This window comes from Oncorhynchus mykiss, chromosome 23 (genome assembly GCF_057628025.1).
Source record: "Oncorhynchus mykiss isolate SJ-2025 chromosome 23, ASM5762802v1, whole genome shotgun sequence".
In the NCBI taxonomy this organism is placed as follows: Eukaryota; Metazoa; Chordata; class Actinopteri; order Salmoniformes; family Salmonidae; genus Oncorhynchus; species Oncorhynchus mykiss.
This window is the reverse complement of record NC_143044.1, coordinates 2,683,043-2,705,974: the sequence shown is the minus strand read 5'-3', so window position 1 is coordinate 2,705,974 and position 22,932 is coordinate 2,683,043. Positions and strand designations below refer to the sequence as shown.

General features: G+C 41.4%; 1 protein-coding gene and 1 long non-coding RNA gene across 5 annotated transcripts in view; one reads left to right on the top strand and one right to left on the bottom strand.

Moving 5' to 3' along the window:
• The first annotated feature begins 5,040 nt into the window (after positions 1-5,040).
• Positions 5,041-22,932, top strand: part of LOC110502230 (serum response factor) — a 61,301-nt gene continuing 43,409 nt past the window's right edge. For 2 of the 4 annotated variants that reach the window (XM_021580102.3, XM_021580104.3), the window contains exon 1: positions 5,041-6,218. In XM_021580102.3, the coding sequence (XP_021435777.1) occupies positions 5,586-6,218 (633 nt within the window). In that variant the 5' untranslated portion in view covers positions 5,041-5,585. The remainder of the gene's footprint in view (positions 6,219-22,932) is intronic. The other 2 variants (XM_090216587.1, XM_090216588.1) reach the window with 1 other exon arrangement.
• On the bottom strand, positions 9,473-11,193 carry LOC149972467 (uncharacterized). Its single transcript, XR_016490888.1, has 3 exons — positions 11,055-11,193; positions 10,638-10,699; positions 9,473-9,604 (listed from the first exon to the last, which is right to left on the bottom strand). It is a non-coding gene; the product is annotated as an uncharacterized LOC149972467 (long non-coding RNA).

The following is a 22,932-nucleotide window of genomic DNA, read 5'->3' as shown; positions in this document are numbered from 1 at the left end:
AGAAGGACAGAGCTTGAAAAAACAGGTAATGAGAGCCTAAGCAGTGTATAGTCCAGGCTGTCAATGTACAGTACCAGTCAAAAGTTTGGACACACCTACTCATTCAAGGTTTTTCTTTATTTTTACTATTTTCTACATTGTAGAATAATAGTGAAGACATCAAAACTATGAAATAACATATATGGAATCATGTAACCAAATGAGTGTTAAACAAATCAAAATATATCTTATATTTGAGATTCTTCAAAGTAGCCACCCTTTGCCTTGATGACAGCTATGAACACTCTTGGTTTTCTGTCAACCAGCTTTATGAGGTTGTCACCTGGAATGCATTTCAATTAACAGGTGTGCCTTGGTAAACATTCATTTGTGGAATTTATTTCCTTATTATGTTTGAGCCAATCATTGTGACAAGGTAGGGGTGGTATACAGAAGATAGCCCTATTTGGTAAAAGACCAAGTCCATATTATGGCAAGAACAGCTCAAATAAACAAAGAGAAATGATAGTCCATCATTACTTTATGACATAAAGGTCAGTCAATCCGGAACATTTCAAGAACTTCTAGTTTCTTCAAATGGAGTCGCAAAACCCATCAAGCGCTATGATGAAACTGGCTCTCATGAGGACCGCAACAGGAAAGGAAGGCCCAGTTACCTCTGCTGCAGGGGAAACGTTCATTAGAGTTAACTGCACCTTACATTGCAGCTCAAATAAATGCTTCACATAGTTCAAGTAACAGACACATCTCAACATCAACTGTTCAGAGGAGACCGCGTGAATCAGGCCTTCATGGTCGAATTGCTGCAACAAAAAAAACTACTAAAGGACACCAATAATAAGAGACTTACTTGGCCCAAGAAACACGAGCAATGGACATTAGACTGCTGGAAATCTGTCCTTGGTCTGACGAGTCCAAATTAGAGATTTTTGGTTCCAACCGCTGTGTCTTTGTGAGACGCAGAGTAGGTGATCGGATGATCTCCACATGTGTGGTTCCCACCGTGAAGCATGGAGGAGGTGTGATGGTGTGGGGGTGATTTGCTTGTGCCACTGTCTGTGATTTATTTAGAATTCAAGGCACACTTAACCAGCATGGCTAACAAAGCGTTCTGCAGCGATATGCCATTCTATCTGGTTTGCGCTTAATGGGACTATCATTTTTTTTTTTCAACAGGACAATGACCCAACACACCTCCGGGCTGTGTAAGGGCTATTTGACCAAGAAGGAGAGTGATGGAGTGCTGCATCAGATGTCCTGGCCACCACAATGACATGACCTCAACCTAATTGAGATGGTTTGCGATGAGTTAGACTGCAGAGTGAAGGAAAAGCAGCCAACAAGTGCTCAGCATTGTGGGAACTCCTTCAAGACTGTTGTAAAAGCATTCCTCATGAAGCTGGTTGAGAGAATGCCAAGAGTGTGCAAAGCTGTATCGTCTGTATACCACCCCTACCTTGTCACAATACAACTGATTGGCTCAAACGCATTTACAAGGAAAGAAATTCCACAAATTAACTTTCAGAAATGCATTTCCACCTGTTAATTGAAATGCATTCATGTGACTACCACATGTAAGCTGGTTGAGAGAATACCAAGAGTGTGCAAACTGCCATCAAGGCAAAGGGTGGCGACTATGAAGAATCTAAAATATATTTTGATTTGTTTAACCTTCCCGTTGTCTCGACGGGTCAGAGTGACCCCGGGCAGCGATACGAGTTGATTCCCCGTGTCTGTGTGGCTCAGAGCCAATTTCTTCACCTCCTACGGACTCGGGCAGCGGCTCCTCGAGAGGAACCTCACCATGGTCGGCACGGTGCGAAAGAACAAGCCCGAGCTTCCTCCCGCGTTGCTCCAGTCAAAGGGCAGACAGGTCTCGTCCTCCAGGTTTGCCTTCACGCCCACCGCCACTCTAGTGTCCTACCTGGCAAAGAGAAATAAGAACATGCTACTTCTGAGCACGCTGCACACGGAGCCCGACGTTAGCGATCGCCGCGACCGGAAGCCGGCCCTCATCCTAGACTACAACTGCAACAAGGGCGGCGTGGACAACCTAGACAAGGTGGTCGGGACCTACAGCTACAGACGGATGACCGCCCACTGGCCCCTGGTTATCTTCCACAACATCCTCGACGTGTCCTCCTACAACGCCTTTGTCATATGGCGAGAGATCAAGCCCGACTGGATGCCTGGGAAGCGGAACAAGAGGAGGGTGTTCCTGGAGCAGCTCGGAAAGGCACTCTTTAGGCCTTGATCCAAAGAATGCAGCGTCTCCCCCGCACCCAAGCCGCGTCCGCACTTGTCAAAGTCCTACAGAGTGCCACCGCCAAGGCTCGTCCGCAAGCCCGGGAGCAAGCCGCTGGCCCGGCCGACGCCCCAGCCGCCCCGCCGGGGGCGAGTAAGAGAAAGACGTGTCAGCTCTGCCCACCCAAGAAGGACGCCAAGACACACACCGCGTGCTGCAGGTGTAAGAAATACATCTGCAAAGGCTGTTCACACGCATAATGTCACACTTGTGCCCACTGGGCTTTTAGCCAAGACGGGACAGGGTGACCCGGGGGAACACTGTGTGGTAGGCATAATAGGAGGACAACGGGAGGTTTAACACTTTTTTTGGTTACTACATGATTCCATATATGTTATTTCATAGTTTTGATGTCCACCCTATTATTCTACAATGTGGAAAATAGTAAAAATAAAGAAAAACCCTTGAATGAGTAGGTGTGGACCTATTGCGTCAGACAACAACATTGACGAATACGCTGATTCGGTGAGCGAGTTCATTAGAATGTGCGTTGAAGATGTCGTTCCCACAGCAACGCTTAAAACATTCCCAAACCAGAAACTGTGGATTGATGGCAGCATTCGTGTGAAACTGAAAGCCCAAACCACTGCTTTTAATCAGGGCAAGGTGACCGGAAACATGACCGAATACAAACAGTGTAACTATTCCCTCCGCAAGGCAATCAAACAAGCTAAGCGTCAGTATAGAGACACGCACGCCTCCAACTCAATCATCAAGTTTGCGGACGACACAACAGTGGTAGGCTTGATTACCAACAACGACGAGACGGCCTACAGGGAGGAGGTGAGGGCCCTCGGAGTGTGGTGTCAGGAAAATAACCTCACACTCAACGTCAACAAAACTAAGGAGATGATTGTGGACTTCAGGAAACAGCAGAGGGAACACCCCCCTATCCACATTGATGGAACAGTAGTGGAGAGGGTAGTAAGTTTTAAGTTCCTCAGCGTACACATCACAGACAAACTGAATTGGTCCACCCACACAGACAGCATCGTGAAGAAGGCGCAGCAGCGCCTCTTCAACCTCAGGAGGCTGAAGAAATTCTGCTTGTCACCAAAAGCACTCACAAACTTCTACAGATGCACAATCGAGAGCATCCTGGCGGGCTGTATCACCGCCTGGTACGGCAACTGCTCCGCCCACAACCGTAAGGCTCTCCAGAGGGTAGTGAGGTCTGCACAACGCATCACCGGGGGCAAACTACCTGCCCTCCAGGACACCTACACCACCCGATGTCAAAGGAAGGCCATTAAGATCATCAAGGACAACAACCACCCGAGCCACTGCATGTTCACCCCGCTATCATCCAGAAGGCAAGGTCAGTACAGGTGCATCAAAGCTGGGACCGAGAGACTGAAAAACAGCTTCTATCTCAAGGCCATCAGACTGTTAAACAGCCACCACTAACATTGAGTGGCTGCTGCCAACACACTGACTCAACTCCAGCCACTTTAATAATGGGAATTGATGGGAAATTATGTAAAATATATCACTAGCCACTTTAAACAATGCTACCTAATATAATGTTTACATACCCTACATTATTCATCTCATATGTATATGTATATACTGTACTCTATATCATCTACTGCATCTTTATGTAATACATGTATCACTAGCCACTTTAACTGTGCCACTTTGTTTACATACTCATCTCATATGTATATACTGCACTCAATACCATCTACTGTATCTTGCCTATGCCGCTCTGTACCATCACTCACTCATATATCTTTATGTACATATTCTTTATCCCCTTACACTTGTGTGTATAAGGTAGTAGTTTTGGAATTGTTAGCTAGATTACTTGTTGGTTATTACTGCATTGTCGGAACTAGAAGCACAAGCATTTCGCTACACTCGCATTAACATCTGCTAACCATGTGTATGTGACAAATAACATTTGATTTGATTTGATTTGTGTACAAACTTTATCCTAAAAAAAAATATAGAAAACAAATCTGTGGGGGGGGGGTACTGATATGGGAGAGCTAGTTGGACTCATGCTTACGAATACTTTTTCCATTGCGTATTTGCATAGGTATTGAGGATATTTAGGTGTAATACTGTGATCCTACTGTGCTCCCAATATTGTGTTGCCTGTGATATGTAGGCCTACTGCTTATGATTAATGATGACATTGACCCTTGATTGGCCTGATTTATTCTACAATGATCTACTGGGCTTGTTGTCCATGGCCCTTGATTGAAGGTGATTTGATAAAGGGGGAGTGTTAATTACCTCTAATATGTAAAGTTATAAAATGTTATTACTAAGTATTTAACAACATCCAATATCGCTCATTCTAACAAGATTATAGCAAAATTATTTAGGCTATTACCATCAGATAAAGTATTTATCAAAATTTGGAACATGTAATGTTCCGATTCAATCTGCTTTTGAATTATTTTCTAAATGTGATATTTTAGATAGTACCACCATTTATTTAGCTATGATAAATGTAGTAAATTCTAAAACCCACTATCCTGTTCTTAGGCACAACACTTTTATTATCGTCTATAACACGTTTATTATACCCTTTAATTTACTGTCTTGATACAAATTAAATACTATGCTGCTTTGAGGGCATGCATGTTTTGATATTTCAATATCTCAACGCATGACCACATTGACGTCGTGTACAGCGCAACCATTTTGGTATTTATTCTAATAAACATGCTATATTGACCAATGGTAGCTCTACTGAGATCCTCATCGGCCAATCCGTAGACGACGCTTTGACTCGCCAAATAAGGAGAGACAACTCCATAAAAGGAAACATTGTATCTCTTTATAAGGAGGAAAGTAGTTCTTGGGTTGTAATATTAGTCCACTATCTGATACATTATTTCAAACGGCATCAGGTTTGTGTGCAAATGCACGGCGAAAATACTGCGTGATATTCGATTAAATATTTGCAGCGTTTGTGCATTGAAGGCGGATACCGATGACACTTAAAGCGTTTAAGGTGTGAACTACATGACATGGCGGAGTAATAACTAATGCGCTCTAAGCTTTTTCCTTTTAGAGAAATTGCTCGGAGTTTTGGAAATTGAGAAGGTTGAGCCAAGCTGGACCGGGCTGAAGAGTCCTAGGGGCAGCATCACTTTTTAAAGTTTACGCTGGTGGTTTCAAACAGACGCCAATTTCGCAATGTCCTCATTTTCTCTGCTTGTTTACCTTTTGGGTGGTTGGGTTGCATGAGCTGTGCCGTAATTTTACTAACACACGCGCTCCAGCAGTCGGCTGGCGATTTCAGAGACCGGGTCCTCTAAATAGAATGTTACCAAGCCAGGCTGGATCAGCACCATCTGGAAACGGATCAGCGTATGTCAGTGGTAACACAGGTCACGGTTCTGTGGTTATTGGGAGTGGAATTCGCCCCGTGTTGGTCAGAGCAGTGCAGACGACAACTGGGGTCAGCGACAGCACCGGTGCGGTTGGGATGTTGGGGGGCAACGGTCCAGAAGTGGGTCCAAGAGGTGGGGCAAGACCAGTGAGCGGGACGGGACTGACGACTCTACAGACCGCCGGCCAGGGAGGCATCGGAAGTCTGAATACGGGAGTTGGGGTTCACGGAGGGAGCCGGTACGACCCAGACAAAAAGTGTGCGCCCATGGGATGCAGTGGGTCAGACGCTGATTCGGACTCGGGGGATGATGACGACATGATGGGATCAATCAGAGACAACAGAAGAGGTGTAAAGCGGGAGAGACTGGAGATGGAGGCTGCGGTGACAGGGAAGGGGACTGGGGTACCACCGGGGGCTTATGGTTTAGTCCCCGGAGGTGTTGCTGGCGCAAAACCGGGGAAGAAGACACGTGGACGTGTAAAGATAAAAATGGAATTTATCGACAACAAGTTGAGACGATACACAACTTTTAGCAAGAGGAAGACAGGCATAATGAAGAAGGTGAGTAATCACAGTGAAATTTCCAGCTGTTGCATCTCATCACACGTGACAATTGATGTGAATTTTAAATGTTTAATTTGGATTTCAATGTTGTAAAAAAAGTTAATTGTTCTTCATCCTCCCCTGATTCAGAATATAAAATATTCATTGTCATGGCATGCTTGGTTCCATAGCTTTGACGAGAGAACCGATTTATCCAATATGAAACTAATTTTACCTTGTTGAACTGAACCATATCTACAGGCTCTCTAAAAAGTCTAGTAAACAATACTTTCCTGTGGATATTTTATCTCATTTCAAGCAGCTGAAGGACAAACCACACCTTCAACCGGTAGAGTAAGTTAAAATGCAATATTATTAAACATTCTGGCTTGTAAGGAACATTTTCACCACAGGAGGTTGGTGAGAGAGGTCAACCGACAAATCAGAATGGCCGATTTAATTAGGGCCATGTTATGAAAACTTGAAAATCGGAAATCGGTATTTTTGGGCGCTGATTTAATTATTATTTATTTTTTTAATAAAAAAAAAAACGGTATTTTTTAAATATTTTTTATATATACCTTTTTATTTAACTAGGCAAGTCAGTTAAGAACACATTCTTATTTTCCATGTCGGCCTAGGAACGGTGGGTTAACTGCCTTGTTCAGGGGCAGAACGTCAGCTCGGGGGATCCAATCTTGCAACCTTACAGTTAACTAGTCCAACGCAATAACGACCTGCCTCTCTCTCGTTGCACTCCACAAGGAGACTGCCTGTTATGCGGCAGGGTAGCCTAGTGGTTAGAGCGTTGGACTAGTAACCGAAAGGTTGCAAGTTATATCCCCGAGCTGACAAGGTAAAAATCTGTCGTTCTGCCCCTGAACAGGCAGTTAACCCACTGTTCCTAGGCCGTCATTGAAAATAAGAATTTGTTCTTAACTGACTTGCCTAGTTAAATAAAGGTAAAATAAATACGCGAATGCAGTAAGCCAAGGTAAGTTGCTAGCTAGCATTAATCTTATCTTATAAAAACAATCGATCATAATCACTAGTTAACTACACATGGTTGATGATATTACTAGATATTATCTAGCGTGTCCTGCATTGCATATAATCTGACTGAGCATACAAGTATCTGACTGAGTGGTGGTAGGCAGAAGCAGGCGCGTAAACATTCATTCAAACAGCACTTTTGTGCATTTTGCCAGCAGCTCTTCGTTGTGCTTCAAGCATTGCGCTGTTTATGACTTCAAGCCTATCAACTCCCGAGATGAGGCTGGTGTGACGTGAAGTGAAATGGCTAGTTAGCGCGCGCTAATAGTGTTTCAAACGTCACTCGCTCTGAGCCTTCTAGTAGTTGGTCCCCTTGCTCTGCATGGGTAACGCTGCTTCGATGGTGGCTGTTGTCGTTGTGTTGCTGGTTCGAGCCCAGGGAGGAGCGAGGAGAGGGACGGAAGCTATACTGTTACACTGGCAATACTAAAGTGCCTATAAGAACATCTAATAGTCAAAGGTTAATGAAATACAAATGGTACAGAGGGAAATAGTCCTATAATTCCTATAATAACTACAACCTAAAACCTCTTACCTGGGAATATTGAAGACTCATTTTAAAAGGAACCATCAGCTTTCATATGTTCTCATGTTCTGAGCAAGGAACTGAAACGTTAGCTTTCTTACATGGCACATATTGCACTTTTACTTTCTTCTCCAACACTTTGTTTTTGCATTATTTAAACCAAATTGAACATGTTTCATTATTTACTTGAGGCTAAATTGATTTTATTGATGTATTATATTAAGTTAAAATAAGTGTTCATTCAGTATTGTTGAAATGGTCATTATTACAAATACATTTTAAAAAATCGTCTGATTAATCGGTATCGGCTTTTTGGGTCATCCAATAATCGGTATCGGCATTGAAAAATCATAATCGGTCGACCTCTAGTTGGTGGCACCTTAATTGGGGAGGATAGCTTGTGGTAATGGCTGGAGTGGAATGGTATCAAATACATGGTTTCCATTCTATTCGCTCCGTTCCAGACATTATTATGAGCCGTCCTCCCCTCAGCAGCCTCTACTGATTTTAAACGATTTTGCAGACATTAGTTTCAAGCTGTGTGTATACTAGGCTTGGGCGGTATCCAGATTGTCATGTCAACCATGTGCCATCCTGGGATATTATGTAATACCGGCACTGAACACAAGGGGCACAATAAGTACATATAAAATCCCATAGCACTCTCTGACAAACTGTTTGCAGGGCAGACATCCCAGCTCATAAAGTGACTTATAAATGCTACTGACAGTTTGCTGCACACACACAACAAATATTAGACCGCAAGTCTCTTTATCCAGTTGGCGGGATTCTCTGCTGTTACCAAGAAGAGCTTGATTGCAAGAAGCTAACCACTTAGATAACTAATGACTAAGTTAGAAAACCAAATGCACAACTGTAGAGCATTTAGCAGGGTTATCAAGTAATAGCAGCAATCTACCTCACCAAGCAAAGTGAGAAGAATAAGAGCACCACATTGAAGCTGCCCAGCAACACCCGTTGAGGTGGTGTTGTCAATATGTTTGACAGTCTCCTGGAGGGGAAGGAGTCTCCAATAAATGGCCATATCAGTCTGCCGATTATGGAGGGCCCCATCAAGAGGATCCTCCTAGATTATGTATTTTGGGAGAGAGTGGTAAGCAGCCTGAAAATCCTGAAACCTATAGCAGTAGCCATTGCGCGGATTGAGGTAGACAATGCCACCCCGTCTGATGTCCAGACTCTGCTTGCAGATGTAAGAGAAGAAATCTGTACTTCGATGCCCCTTACACTGTTGCTCCAAGAAGAGGAATCTGCAGCTCTGAAATGCATCAAGAAGCGTGAAGACTTCTGTCTGAAGCCCATACATGCCGCAGCGTACATGTTGGACCCCAAGTATGCTGGCGAGAGAATCCTGTCTGGTGCAGAGATCAACAAGGCCTATGGTGTCATCAATACTGTGTCTTGCCACCTTGGCCTGGATGCGGTCAAGGTTCTTGACAGTCTGGAGTACACTTCCAAGCAAAGGCTTTGGGATGGAGATGCAATATGGCAGTCATGCCAACATATCTCATCAGCCACCTGGTGGAAGGGACTTTGTGAATCGGAGGCTCTTTCCCCTGTTGCCTCCATCATCCTCCAAATCCCACCAACATCAGCCGCCTCAGAGCGCAACTGGTCCTTGTTTGGGAACACACACACCAAAGCACGCAACAGGCTGACCAATACAAGGGTTGAAAAATTGGTGGCTATCCGGGCAAATTCGAGCCATCCACAACAAGGTTGGAAAGTGACAGTGAAGGTGAGGCCTCAGTCTGATGTTCAAGAGGTGAACAATTAAGGAGGTCCAGGGAGAAGACATGTAAGCCTGAGAGGAAGACAAGCAAAGCTTTAGATTCTAGACTATCATTTTACAGATGTATGTTGAAAATGTTATTGTGAGATGCGATGGATCATTCAATATTCCCTTTTGTTGTTCAGTGAAATCATCCCATGTGGTGAGTCAACTCATTTAATTAAAGTTAAATTCGCAATTAAATTGTTTTATTTCTATTGGAAGGATGAAATAATTTGCTATTATTTCTGTCTTCATATGATATTGTAAATATATCCAATGCAAAAAACATTTACATTTTAAATGGTATTAATATTAATTTGCATTCTGTTTCTGTTAATTCCCACGGAAAGTTTCCACCTCTGACTATTCCCCAAAATGTGCAACCCTAGTCAAGAGGTATGAATACTTTCTGGAAGCCCCTGTATATTACGCTTCTTTCCCTGATGGGGCTGTATGTGCACAGAAGCGAAAGTTTTGATCACATTGAATTGGGGGAGTGGTTAACCCTTTTACCTCAGATTCGTGATGTTAGTATAAGAGTTTTAGTCAACATAGTGACACAATCAATTGCTTAATGTATTTGGTTTTGTAGTGTTGAGTTGATCAAACGTGCTGGAACTTAGAACGCAGTTATAAAAAACTAAATCTCAAATGGTACTGGATAATTCTGGGGGAGGTCTCTCTATAAAAGTCGTTGGCCACACATCAATACGGAGTTGACCGTCAAACTATCACTTAAATAGCAGCCAACTGTTGTCACTGTTAACCTTTCTGATCTCCCCATCCCGGATCCGGGTTCGTGAATACAGACTCAAGCTCATTACCATAACGCAACGTTAACTATTCATGAAAATCGCAAATGAAATGAAATAAATATGCTAGCTCTCAAGCTTAGCCTTTTGTTAACAACACTGTCATCTCAGATTTTCAAAATATGCTTCTCAACCATTGCAAAACAAGCATTTGTGTAACAGTATTGATGGCTAACGTAGCATTTAGCATTAGCATTCAGCTGGCAACATTTACATAAAAAAACAGAAAAGCATTCAAAAAAATCATTTACCTTTGAAGAACTTCAGATGTTTTCAATGAGGAGACTCTCAGATAGCAAATGTTCAGTTTTTCCTGAAAGATTATTTGTTTAGGACAAATCGCTCCGTTTTCTGCGTCACGTTTAGCTATGAAAAAACCCCTGTATCCAGGATTGTGTAAATCTATCAGCAAGCTCATTAGCATAACACAACGTTAACTATTTATGAAAATCGCAAATGAAATGAAATAAATATGCCATCTCTCAAGCTTAGCCTTTTGTAAACAACACTGTCATCTCAGATTTTCAAAATATGCTTCTCAACCATAGGAAAACAATAATTTGTGTAAAAGTAGCTAGCTAGAGTTAGCATTTAGCGTTAGCATTAGCGTTAGCATCCAGCACGCAACATTAACAAAAACATAAAAGCCTTCAAATAAAATCATTTACCTTTGAAGAACTTCTGATGTTTTCAATGAGGATACTCTCAGTTAGATAGCAGATGCTCAGTTTTTCCAAAAAGATTCCTTGTGTATTAGAAATAGCTCCGTTTTATACATCACATTTGGCTACCAAAAAAAATCCATAAATTCAGTCCTCAAAACGCAAACTTTTTTCCAAATTAACTCCATAATATCGACTGAAAACATGGCAAACGTTGTTTAGAATCAATCATCAAGGTGTTTTTCACATATCTCTTCATTGATACATCGTTCTTGGACACATGCTTTCTCCCCTGAATCAAATGGTAAAGTGGAAGCAGCTGGCAATTGCGCACCGAATTCGACGCAGGACACCAGGCGGACACTTGGAAAATGTAGTCTCTTATGGTCAATCTTCCAATGATATGCCAAAAAATACGTCACAATGCTGCTAAGACCTTGGGCGAACGACAGAAAGTGTAGGCTCATTCGTTGCGCAATCACAACCATATAAGGAGAGAATGGAAAACAGAGCTTCAGAAATTCTGCTAATTCCTGGGTGATGCATCATCTTGGTTTCGCCTGTAGAATGAGTTCTGGGGCACTTACAGACAAAATCTTTGCAGATTCTGAAACTTCAGAGTGTTTTCTTTCCAAAACTGTCAAGAATATGCATAGTCGAGCATCTTTTCGTGACAAAATATCGCGCTTAAAACGGGAACGTTTTTTATCCAAAAATGAAATAGCGCCCCTAGAGCTCTAACAGGTTAATATCCTGTGGCGGTTCGGGATTCATTGAAGTTGACTAACAACACATTTTTCTTCCCTTTTCCATGATGGCAGCCTCCCGAAATCAACGTCCCCCATTCCAAAATATAGATGGAAGCCTTCTACAAATGTTCAGCTAACCAACCATGTATAGGTTATTCCAAGTTTCAGTGTGGCCTTTCAATAATTTTAGTTTAAACAGCGCTGCACCCCAAATGTTTGCCCACTGTACTATTGATCTCTGCGTAATATCGATGGAAGTGATTTAACAAAAGTGTTGTTACACTTACCACATTGGTGACCCACTTGATTCAAAATGCAACACTTCTAAATGTAGCTTGCTGTCTTATACGAATTGTCCCCTAACTAGTGATGTACAAAAATACTTTGAAGTACTTTAAATTATGTCTGCGTGTTGTAGTGTTCCCTTGGCTATCCGTAAATAAATAAAAAATAATAAGATTGTGCTGTCTGATTTAGCATATTATAAGCAATTTGAAATGATTTATGCTTTTTGATACTTAAGTATATTTTTGCAATTACATATACTTTTGATACTTAAGTAGTATTTTTCTGGGTGACTTTCACTTTTGCCTGAGTCATTTTCTATGAAGGTATCTTTGGGTAATTGGGCACTTTTTCCACCACTGCCAGATTCCGTGTTGTTTTTGAGCTGTGTTAGTTTTAACCCCCCCAAGCAATATGATTACTATTATTGCACGTGTAGGTTGTTTTCAACAGGAAGCAGCGACTGCATCAATGTATATTCTTAAGTTAAAAATGAACTTTCAACATTTAATTTACAATGATATTGTACTTAATCAGGTAAAAACTGCTGAATGAGCTCAAAAACATGTTGTGATTTTATTTTGATTTACCTGAAATCACCCAAACTGGTTTTCCCTGCCTAATATGACATCTAGCTGGCAAATATTTCGCTGTGAATTCCATACTGTAACTAGATCAGTGTGTGGTGCACAACAGTGAGTGAGTTACTCACAAGGCTCCGGTCTCTCATCGTTGTGTGCTTGTCAACAAACGTGACTAGGGACTATCTCTAAGCCTCATAATGTGACTGTTGAAATAAAGAACATGATCTGCTTTATATCCTAACGTATTGCAGAAGTTGACTGCAGGTATTTAATTTAAAAGTAGCTACAAATATTCAAATGTATTTAAAAAAACTTCAAAACCACCCCTTGGCTATTTCCAAGTTCTCCGGTATACCATCCAAGCCTAGTGTGTGTGTGTGTGTGTTACAGCCTGATTAATCAGACTAGATGTTGCATTGCTTGATATGTATGGGGCATCATCAAGTCCTGTGAGTCTGTAAAACGCCTGAGTGGCGCAGCAGTCTAAGGCGCTGCATCTTAGTGCAAGAGGCGTCACTGCAGTCCCTGGTTTGAATCCAGACTGCATCACATCCGGCTGTGATTGGGAGTCCCATAGGGTGGCACACAATTGGCCCAGCATCGACCGGTTTTGGGCGGGGTAGGCCGTCATTGTAAATAAGAATTTTTTCTTACATGACTCACGTAGTTCAAGGTAAAACATTTTTAAAAAAAAGCTAGATTTAAAAAACAAAAAAAAACTAGATTTAGCTGCGTGCCATTTAAAAAATGTAATAAAATATTCAAGGGCGGATGGTTAGGGGGCTGGAACATAAATACAAATAATTTGTAGGCTGCAAATTGAACGCAAGAAGCCCAAACGGATATAATTGAATCATTTCAAACTTTGCTTCCATGTGTATACGTTCACATCTCTCTATTATGCATGAAAATACTTTGGAATAGATTTCAAAAATTATAATCACTTGGCGCTTGTTTTTAGTTTTATGTTCAACAATTAAAAATAAATATTTTGGGGGGGTGCCGACGCTGCCAGTTGGGGAGCCCTGACCTATAGGCTACACTGACCAAGAATGTCATCATGAGGTAGATTTCAACTTCCCTATACAATATCCTTCCCTTGTGTCACTTTGACTTATACATTATTTAACCCGTGGAAGACCCAATTCAACCCAAAATCCAACAGAATTTGCCATAATCTGATGTATTAAGACTCGCAGACATAATGTGTAAAGAACCAAGTGGGACATGCCATCTCTGTCCTGGCACTGAGTGACTGGAAGTCACAACAATCATGTCTGGATTTGTGTTTTAAATAGACTAGAGCAACTGACATTCCTATTTCTAACCACAACGTCACCTCCACTATACATCTCTGTGTCCGGTAGGCATAGTTGCAGTAACACATTTTCAAAGAGCAGTTTGTGCTCAGTATGTTTGAATGTTTCTCATTCAACCTTTTAAAGTAGCTATTTCTATTTATTATGGATCCCCATTAGCTTAAAAGGGTGTGAACCAAAGCAGCAGTTACACTTCCTGGGGTCCACCAAAATTAAGGCAGTGCTGCCCTGTTCTGAGCCAATTGCAATTTTCCTAAGTCCTTTTTTTGTGGCACATGACCACACAACTGAACAGTAGTCAAGGTGCGACAAAACTGGGGCCAGGAAGACCTGCCTTGTTGATAGTGTTAAGGCAGAGCATGGCTTTATTATAGACATACTTCTCTCCATCTTAGCTGCATTAATACGTTTACAGTTTACAATTTCCACATTTATTTATTTCAAGTTTTAGTTGAGGTTTAGGGTTTAGTGAATGTTTTTGTTCCAATTACAATGCTTTTGGTTTTAGAAATATTTAGGGCTAACTTATTCCTTGCTACCCACTCTGAAACTAACTGCAACTATTTGTTGAGTGTTGCTGTCATTTCATTCGCTGTAGTAGCTGGCGTGTATAGTGTTGAGTCATCCGCATACATAGACACTCTGGCTTTACTCAGGCAGTGGCATGTTAGTAAACATTTAAAAATGCAAGGGGCCTAAACGGCTACCCTGGGGAATTCCTGATTCTAACTGGATTATATTTGAGAGGCTTCCATTAAAGAACACCGTCTGTGTTCTGTTAGACAAGTAACTCTTTATCCACATTATAGCAGGGGGTATAAAGCCATAACACATGTTTTTCCAGCTGCAGACTATGCTTGATAATGTCAAAAGCTGAATTGAAGTCGAACAAGACAGCCCACACAATCATTTATCATAAATTTCTCTCAGCCAATCATCAGTCATTTGTGTAAGTGCTGTGCTTGTTGAGTGTCCTTCCCTATAAGAATACTGAAATTCTGTTTTGTCAATGTGTTTACTGTGAAGTAGCATTGTATCTGGTCAAACAGGTTTTTTCCCCCCAGAAGTTTACTAAGGGTTGGTAACATTTGATTTCTAGGGACACTGGAAGGAGAGCGAGTGCACAAATTGTTGCAGAAAGTTATGGTTAACAGGCTAGTCTATTTGTTTCATTACATTTTTTAAAGTTTTTGGTGTATTTACTGATGACCTGTCTTTTTTTACTCTACCTGTAAATCGTTATCTCAGCAACATAATCCGTGTTGCAATGTCTCTTCTCATGGAGGCTTCCCTGTTCAGATGTAAAATTTAGCATTTTGTGCGCTGCAGGAGCTGTATTTACTACGCGCTCTTCCAGGACAATGTGCACCAACTGGAGTTCCAATGCAACAATTGTTTACCCACAGAGGACTATAGAGAAGAAGTTGCTACTATTAACAAATAGATTTAAGAGCTTGCAAAATCGACTGGGGAAAGTACCCTCGCCTACTTTCTCCTCTATTCCACAGTCTGGACGATGTGCTGAGAGTATCACCGCCATGTCAACACTCATTGACTACATGGCCAATGCCTTCCAGGGACCCCTCGCCGAAGAAATCTCCCACTTCCCTGGAAAATGAAGCAGGACTGTCGCTTCGGATGGATTTAGTGGGTGATACTGCCAAATGGAGGGAAGCAGCCTGTGGCGATTGTGCCTTCTTTGGTGTTGGGAGCCTGACCCAAATCCAGTTGTCAAACAGCTTCGTCCTCTTGGCTTTGGAGGTTCCAGCGCCATCGGCCCCTATCCTGACTCCTTCCCAGGGAGATTCTGACCCGGATTCTACCTTGGATTCAGATCACTGGACCTTGAGGGTGTCTGATGCACTGGTTCCTCTGTCAGCCACAATGGGTTTTGCGGCCGGCACGAGGTGAAAAAACTGCCGGATCCCCTCTGCCATCTCTTCCTACCTTTTTATGCCAGAATATGGAGGCTGTCGCTGTCGTAATCCATGTGCGATCTAATGACATTAGGATGGCTAGCTCGGAATGTCTGAATCTGGATTTTATAGAACTGATTGGAACTCTGAAAGACTCAAATAAATAAATTAAAATCAAATTATTTCAGGCCCAGTGCCATCACTGAGCATGGCAGCGAAAGATTCAGTAGGTTGCTGGCACTACATGACTGGCTATGAGTCTACTGCAATTCTGTTGGAGTTACTTTTGTGGATAACTTTGACACCTTTTGGAAATGGAAGATGTTCTATAGAGAGGATGGGGTCCATCCAAATCATCTTGGTGCCTGGACCCTGTCCTTGCCTATTAAGGTTGCGCTGAGACGTTGACTTATCAACACCCCAAGTCCCACTTTGGTAATCCCAACCATAAATTCTTAGTATTATCATCATATTGAAGGTCTGCAACAATTCAAGCCAACCATGGTATTTTCTATTAGGGGGGGTTATCTGTTTAACATGGCATGTTTGTATTAGAATCTCCATTTGATCTGAAATCCTGCAATCAGGGCTGTGGCGGTCACAATTTTGTCTGGTGATTGTCAAGCAAATAACTGTCGGTCTCACGGTAATTGACCATTTTTAATTAATAGAAACACATTTAGTATCTCCTGGCTTCCACTCACAGCCTACAAGCCACTGATGCAGACTTTTTGGAATGTCTACATTTTTAAACGTCTAAATCCATGGAATGTAGTCTACACCTTCACAATAAATCCCTGATTTATTTTAGGCGGGTCTAAAGAAACACCATGATATGGAGAAAATGTAGTCTATTTCAGAAGAACAGAATAGCGTACCCTTAGTTGTCCTGATCTGGCTATGCCATATGGCTGTGTGCTACACAAGTTCATTTAGTAGACAATATTTGCTTAGAATTCCGTGGCATTGTTTTATAGTATGAAGAATTAAATTGAACAAAGCTGAATAAAATCAAAAGGATATTTTCTCCAAACGATTTGAGTGGGTAACAAAGAAATAGGTACTCCTATATGCTAAATTTAGAGTTATTACTGTAACTTTAGTTGTTCTACAAACGTTGGGCTGTGTGTTTTGATTTTTAATCTATTGTAAGGTTGCATGATGCAACATGAGTTTTTTAAAAGTTGCTTGAAAGGCATGAGCTCTGCTTTGTTTTAATGCGCAGGCTGTACACACTTCGTCAGTCTCTCATTCACAATTTGAGAAGCACTTGATAATGCCTCGAATATCCTGGGGGCATCCCCTTTGTGTGGCCATAATGCACCCTAAAAAATCCATGCCTTTTGCAGCCCTGCTCCCTGAGTTCTGCCTGCTCCAAAGCTCATCTCACTCACACGGCTCTCCATCAAGTGATCGGGTCTTTCTCACAGGCTACAAGTGAAGACTGACACATCGGGGACGCAACTACGCACATCCTTATCCAATTCCAAGGTGCATATTGAAGATATTGGAAGAACTGTCCACATTTTACGTTTTGTCAGCCAACAAGATGAGTAGGTCTAACGAACAACAAAAGCACTAGCCTATGTCAATCTACTATCCACCATAGTACAAAAGTTGTGCTGTTCTGTGTGAGAAATAAATATTCCCAAACAGTCTGGGACAGTTGTGGGATGCGATAGATCCCAAATGAGTACAAGCACTAACATCAAAACACTTTTTTACGCAATGAGGCTGATGCAGCCGATCAGAACGTTTAGCTTAAGCTGTTTTTAAACTATTAGGCTATTTCTTCACATTTATAAGCGCAGCAATGCGCACACAGCAGCAGGCTATAAGCACGAATGTTCCATTAGCAGAAAACAACGTTCTCAAAAGCGACCATAAATGTGATTTATGCATGCAAATTATATTCCCCAAACTTGAAACTCATGTGCTGCTTATGTATCCCAGTTAGGCTCTACACCCCTTGTAAAGTGGATTAATGTGCTTCATTTTAATAAGTTATTTGGCCACTCTAGTTGTAACTGACTAAACGGTCACGTTGAATTTGACTGCCTTCATGACTCCTGACCGCCGGTGTGACGGTAATACAGTCACCACAGCAGCCCTAGCTGCAGCCTTTGACTGATTCATGTAAATGCGAGAAGTTTTGATTTCAATTTTTTAAATGTTATTGTTAGTCTGACATCTCAAACCAACACAGACATTCTGGTTATAACTGAAACTTAGCTAAAGCAGTATGCTGGACTCTGCGTATCTGACTGGCTGGTTTTAATGTTTTTAGATCTGATAGAGTTGGCAGAGGAAGGGGTGTCGCAAATTACATAAAGAGCCATTTGAAATGTTTCTGTATCCATCACCACCTCTGTCTCAAAGCAATTTGAATGTCTAGACCTAAATGTGGGACTTGGTAAAAATGCCTATCTAATGCTAATGGGAATTTATTGCCCTCCCTTGGTCTCCATATGTTATTTGAGCAAATTCTGACCTGCTGTCTAACTGTACTTAATCTGCATTACAGCGTGATCTTAATCTACACCGAATGAAAATATAAGCACAACATGTAAAGTGTTGGTCCTCATGTTTCATGAGCTGAAATAACATTTCCTAGAAATTTCCAAAAGTTTTATTTCTTTCATTTTGTGCACATTTGAAAATGCATCCACCTGACAGGTGTGGCATATGAAGAAGCTGATTCTGATTAAACAGAATGATCATTACACAGGTGAACCTTGTGCTGCGGAGAGTAAAAGGCCACTCTAAACACGATGCCACATATCTCTCAAGTTTTGAGGCAGCATGCAGTTGGCATGCTGACTGCAGGAATGTCCACCAAAGCTGTTGCCAGAGAATTGGATGTTCATTCTTTTACCATAAGCCACCTCCAATGTCCTTTTAGAGAATTTGTCAGTCCGGCTAACCATGCCAGCCCAAGACCTCCACATCTGTCTTCTTCACCTGTGGGATAGTCTGATACCAGCCACCCGGACAGCTGTTGAAACTGGGTTTGCACAACCAAAGAATTTCTGCACAAACTGTCAGACACCGTCTCAGGGAAGCTCCTCTGCGTGCTCGTCGTCTTCACCAGGGTCTTGATCTGACTTCAGTTTAGCATCGTAACTGACGTCAGTGGGCAAATGCTCCCCTTCGATGGCCACTGGCATGTTGGAGAAGGGTGCGCTTCACAGATTAATCCTGGATTCAACTGTACCGGGCAGATGGCAGACCGTGTGTATGGCATCATGTTTTCTGATGTTAACGTTGTGTTAACGAACACAATTGCATTTTGTCGGTGGCAATTTGAATGCACAGAGATACCATGGCGAGATCCTGAGGCCCATTGTCGTGCTTCATGTTTCAGCATAACAACACCATGTCGCAAGGATCTGTACATAATTCCTGGTAGCTGAAATTGTCCCAGTTCTTCCATGGCCTGCATACTCACCAGACATGTCACCCATTTTAGCATGTTTGGGATGCTCTGGAACGATTTGTACGACAGCGTGTCCAGTTCCCGCCAATATCCAGCAACAATTAAGAGGATTGGGACAACATTCCACAGGCCACAATCAACAGTCTGATTAACTATATGAAGGAGATGTTGCGCTGCATGAGGAAAATGGTGGTCACAAGATACTGACTGGATTTCTGATCCACGCCCCTACTTAAAAAAAAAATGGATTTGTGACCAACTGATGCATATCGGTATTCCCAGTCATGTGAAATCCATAGATGAGGGCCTAAATGAATTTATTTCAGCTGACTAATTTCCTTAAATCAGTCAAATCTTTTGCATTTATGTTTTTGTTCAGTGTTTATGAACAGAATGGCGTGAAATGGAATTGTTAAATTATATGTGATGTCTAAATCTGGTTTTTCTACGGCCTCTGCATGATGAATCAATGCTCACATGCTGACCAAACGTGCGCAAGTTGATTTTGTTCAGGACACGCAGGTTGAAATATCAAAACACAATCTGAACTAATTATAATAATTTGTGGACAGGTCGAGAGCATTAAACATTTATGGCAATTTAGCTAGCTAGCTTGCTGTGGCTAGGTAATTTGTCCTGTTTAGCTAGCTTGCTGTGGCTAGGTAATTTGTCCTGGGATATAAACATTGGGTTGTTATTTTACCTGACATGCACAAGGTCCTCTACTCTGACAATTAATCCACAGATAAAACGAATACGTTTCTTGTCATCTCTCCTCCTTCCCTACAGGCTTCTTTATCTTCTTTGGACTTCATATGGCGGTTGGCAACCAACTTCACGGTGCATTACTAGAACTGACGTCCACACTCCAGTCGGTTGATCTTTCAATCACCCACGTGGCTATATGCTTCTAAAAAACAATGAGGAGATTTGAAAAGCAGGACTTGCAGGGTCACAAATAGAACCAAGGTTTATTTTAGCACTTGGCCACGCAGACGCTCACGAGCAGTGTGGGTGCAGTGTTTGAATAACACGTATGCTGACCACACGTGAGTGGTGTGGTCAGGGTGGGAACAGACCTATCTCAGTATGGAGCACACTTCACAATGCATGTAGACCTATCATCTCATGGTAAAAAAATATTGTCACGGGCAGGCCTAAATTTGCTGCAGCTTAGCCTATGCTACAGTAATATAAAGACAGAATGTGCGTCTAATTGACCCATCTTCATCTGGCTTTCGGGGGTCACCTTGTTAATTTAAAAAAATATATATATACGTTGTTAATTGCAGCTCAAGTTTTAACAGCCTATCACTATCGAATGTCGTTGCTTTAAATCAGTGTACGCACGAGTGCTCTCGCAGTCTTTCTCTCCAACTCCATTCAAATCGCATCTAAAATAGTGCATCCTTTTGTAGATATGTTGCCTTATTTAGATATCCTAGACTACCTCTTTCCGGTAACATAGTCAATGCAGTATTAGTCTTTTATATTTAGCTAATTAATGATGATACATAATATGCTTTTAAGTTATAGCTTCTGTCTCTTGCGCAATACGCAAGCACCTTGGAGAAGCTCTTGGAGTCCCATGCAAGAAAAGCTAGACTAGAATAGCTTGCTGAACATTTATTTTTGTTTTAGCATTTCTTATACCAATATTTGAGGAGTGAGGCAAGTTCTTTTTTTTTTCTTTTTTTTTGCTGAATGTTAAATACAGCAGCCAATAACTCACAGGTAGTTTGAAAGAAGAGCGAACGCGTGATGGCGGTAGGCTATAGCAGTTAACCCATAACCTTTCAATCTCCGTGAAGAGAAGTGAAAGCCTTCTGCATCTAATTCTAGTCCTATATTATTCAAGGATGTCATTAGAATGATTAAGATGAGGACAATGAAACTTATTTAATTTAACTGTTGAAAGGAATGAAGCAACAATCGAGAGCAAAAGGGGAGGTAGGCTAACATTAGGGGAAATATTATGAAGGCTATATATGGGACAGCCTACTAATTATACAAATAGGCCCTATTATATATCAAATTCGCTTGCCTATATTTGTAACTTTGTAGGCAGAGAACATGTTATCTTCTGCTTTATCATGGTTTGAACAATGTGTGTAATTCCAGTCCATATAATACAGTACAGTAAGACGGTACACACTCAAAACGATTAGCCTACTGGACCTAGTTTAATTTATTTACCAAAGATCATAAATACTGTAGCTAGCTACATCTATGGGCTTTTATAATTTTCTGTTGTGCGTAATGTGCAATAGCCTATATCATATGTGACTGACTGCCTCGATTCAGTCTTGTGCAGCAAACATTGAAATTCTATTTTTTACATTGGCTAAAAGTAGAGACTCCGAGCTAGGAATTTGTATGTCATACACTGCAGCGGAAGAACACTGGGACAGTAATTCTGCTTTGAAAGTTGATGAACTTGTAACCCCACTTTTGAGAAAATGGCCCTTGAATGTTTTGGAACTCTTCTTTGTCTATACCCATTCAGCATCGTTCACACCCTTTAAAGCCTTAGACCCACCCATCTCTTTTAGGATTCAGGTGAGACCTGAATTAGTATAGTAAACAAACAAACAAAGATTGCAAGACTAAGAGTGGTGAAAGTAGTAGCCTACAATAAGGAAAATCTCCAGATAAAAATACACTATTTAGTCCTTGACATATATCCTAATCAGACTTTGGTGCAGGTCACATCACCGTCTCTGGGAAACACTCCTGGAATGTCCATCCCATCCATTGTCTCAGCCAATCATGGCTAGTTGGAAGGTTCCTTACTTTTTCCGTGGCTAAACCAACTAGGCTCGTAATTTTAACAATTATATTTTTATTTACAGGATGGAATACAAGTTTGCTATAAAGGCACATGAACGTTCACATGTTCCAGAGGGCATTTCTGCCCAAAAATCCATTTTGATTTTAATAATGGTTTACGTTCACCTTTCCTGTGATGTGTGACAGTAGGTAATTTAAACAAATCACATATACGGTACCAGTCAATAGTTTGGACACACCTACTAATTCCAGGGTTTTTCTTTTCTTTTTACTGTTGTAGAATAATAGTGAAGACAACTATGAAATAACACATAAGGAATCATTTAGTAACCAAAAAAGTGTTAAACAAATATATTTGAGATTCTTCAAAGTAGCCACCCTTTGCCTTGATGACAGCTTTGCACACTCTTGGTATTATCTCAACCAGTTACATGAGGTAGTCACCTGGAATGCATTTCAATTAACAGGTGTACCTTGTGAAAAGTTAATTTGTGGAATTTCTTTCCTGAATGTGTTTGAGACAATCAGTTATGTTGTGACAAGGTAGGGTGGTATACAGAAGATAGCCCTATTATGGCAAGAACAGTTCAAATAAGCAAAGAGAAACGACAGTCCATCATTTCTTTAAGACATGAAGGTCAGTCAATCCGGAACATTTCAAGAACTTTGAACATTTCTTCAAGTGCAGTCGTAAAAACCATCAAGCGCTATGATGAAACTGTCTCATGAGGACATCCACAGGAAAGGAAGACTCAGAGTTACTTCTGCTGCAGAGGATAAGTTCATTCGTGTTAACTGCACCTTT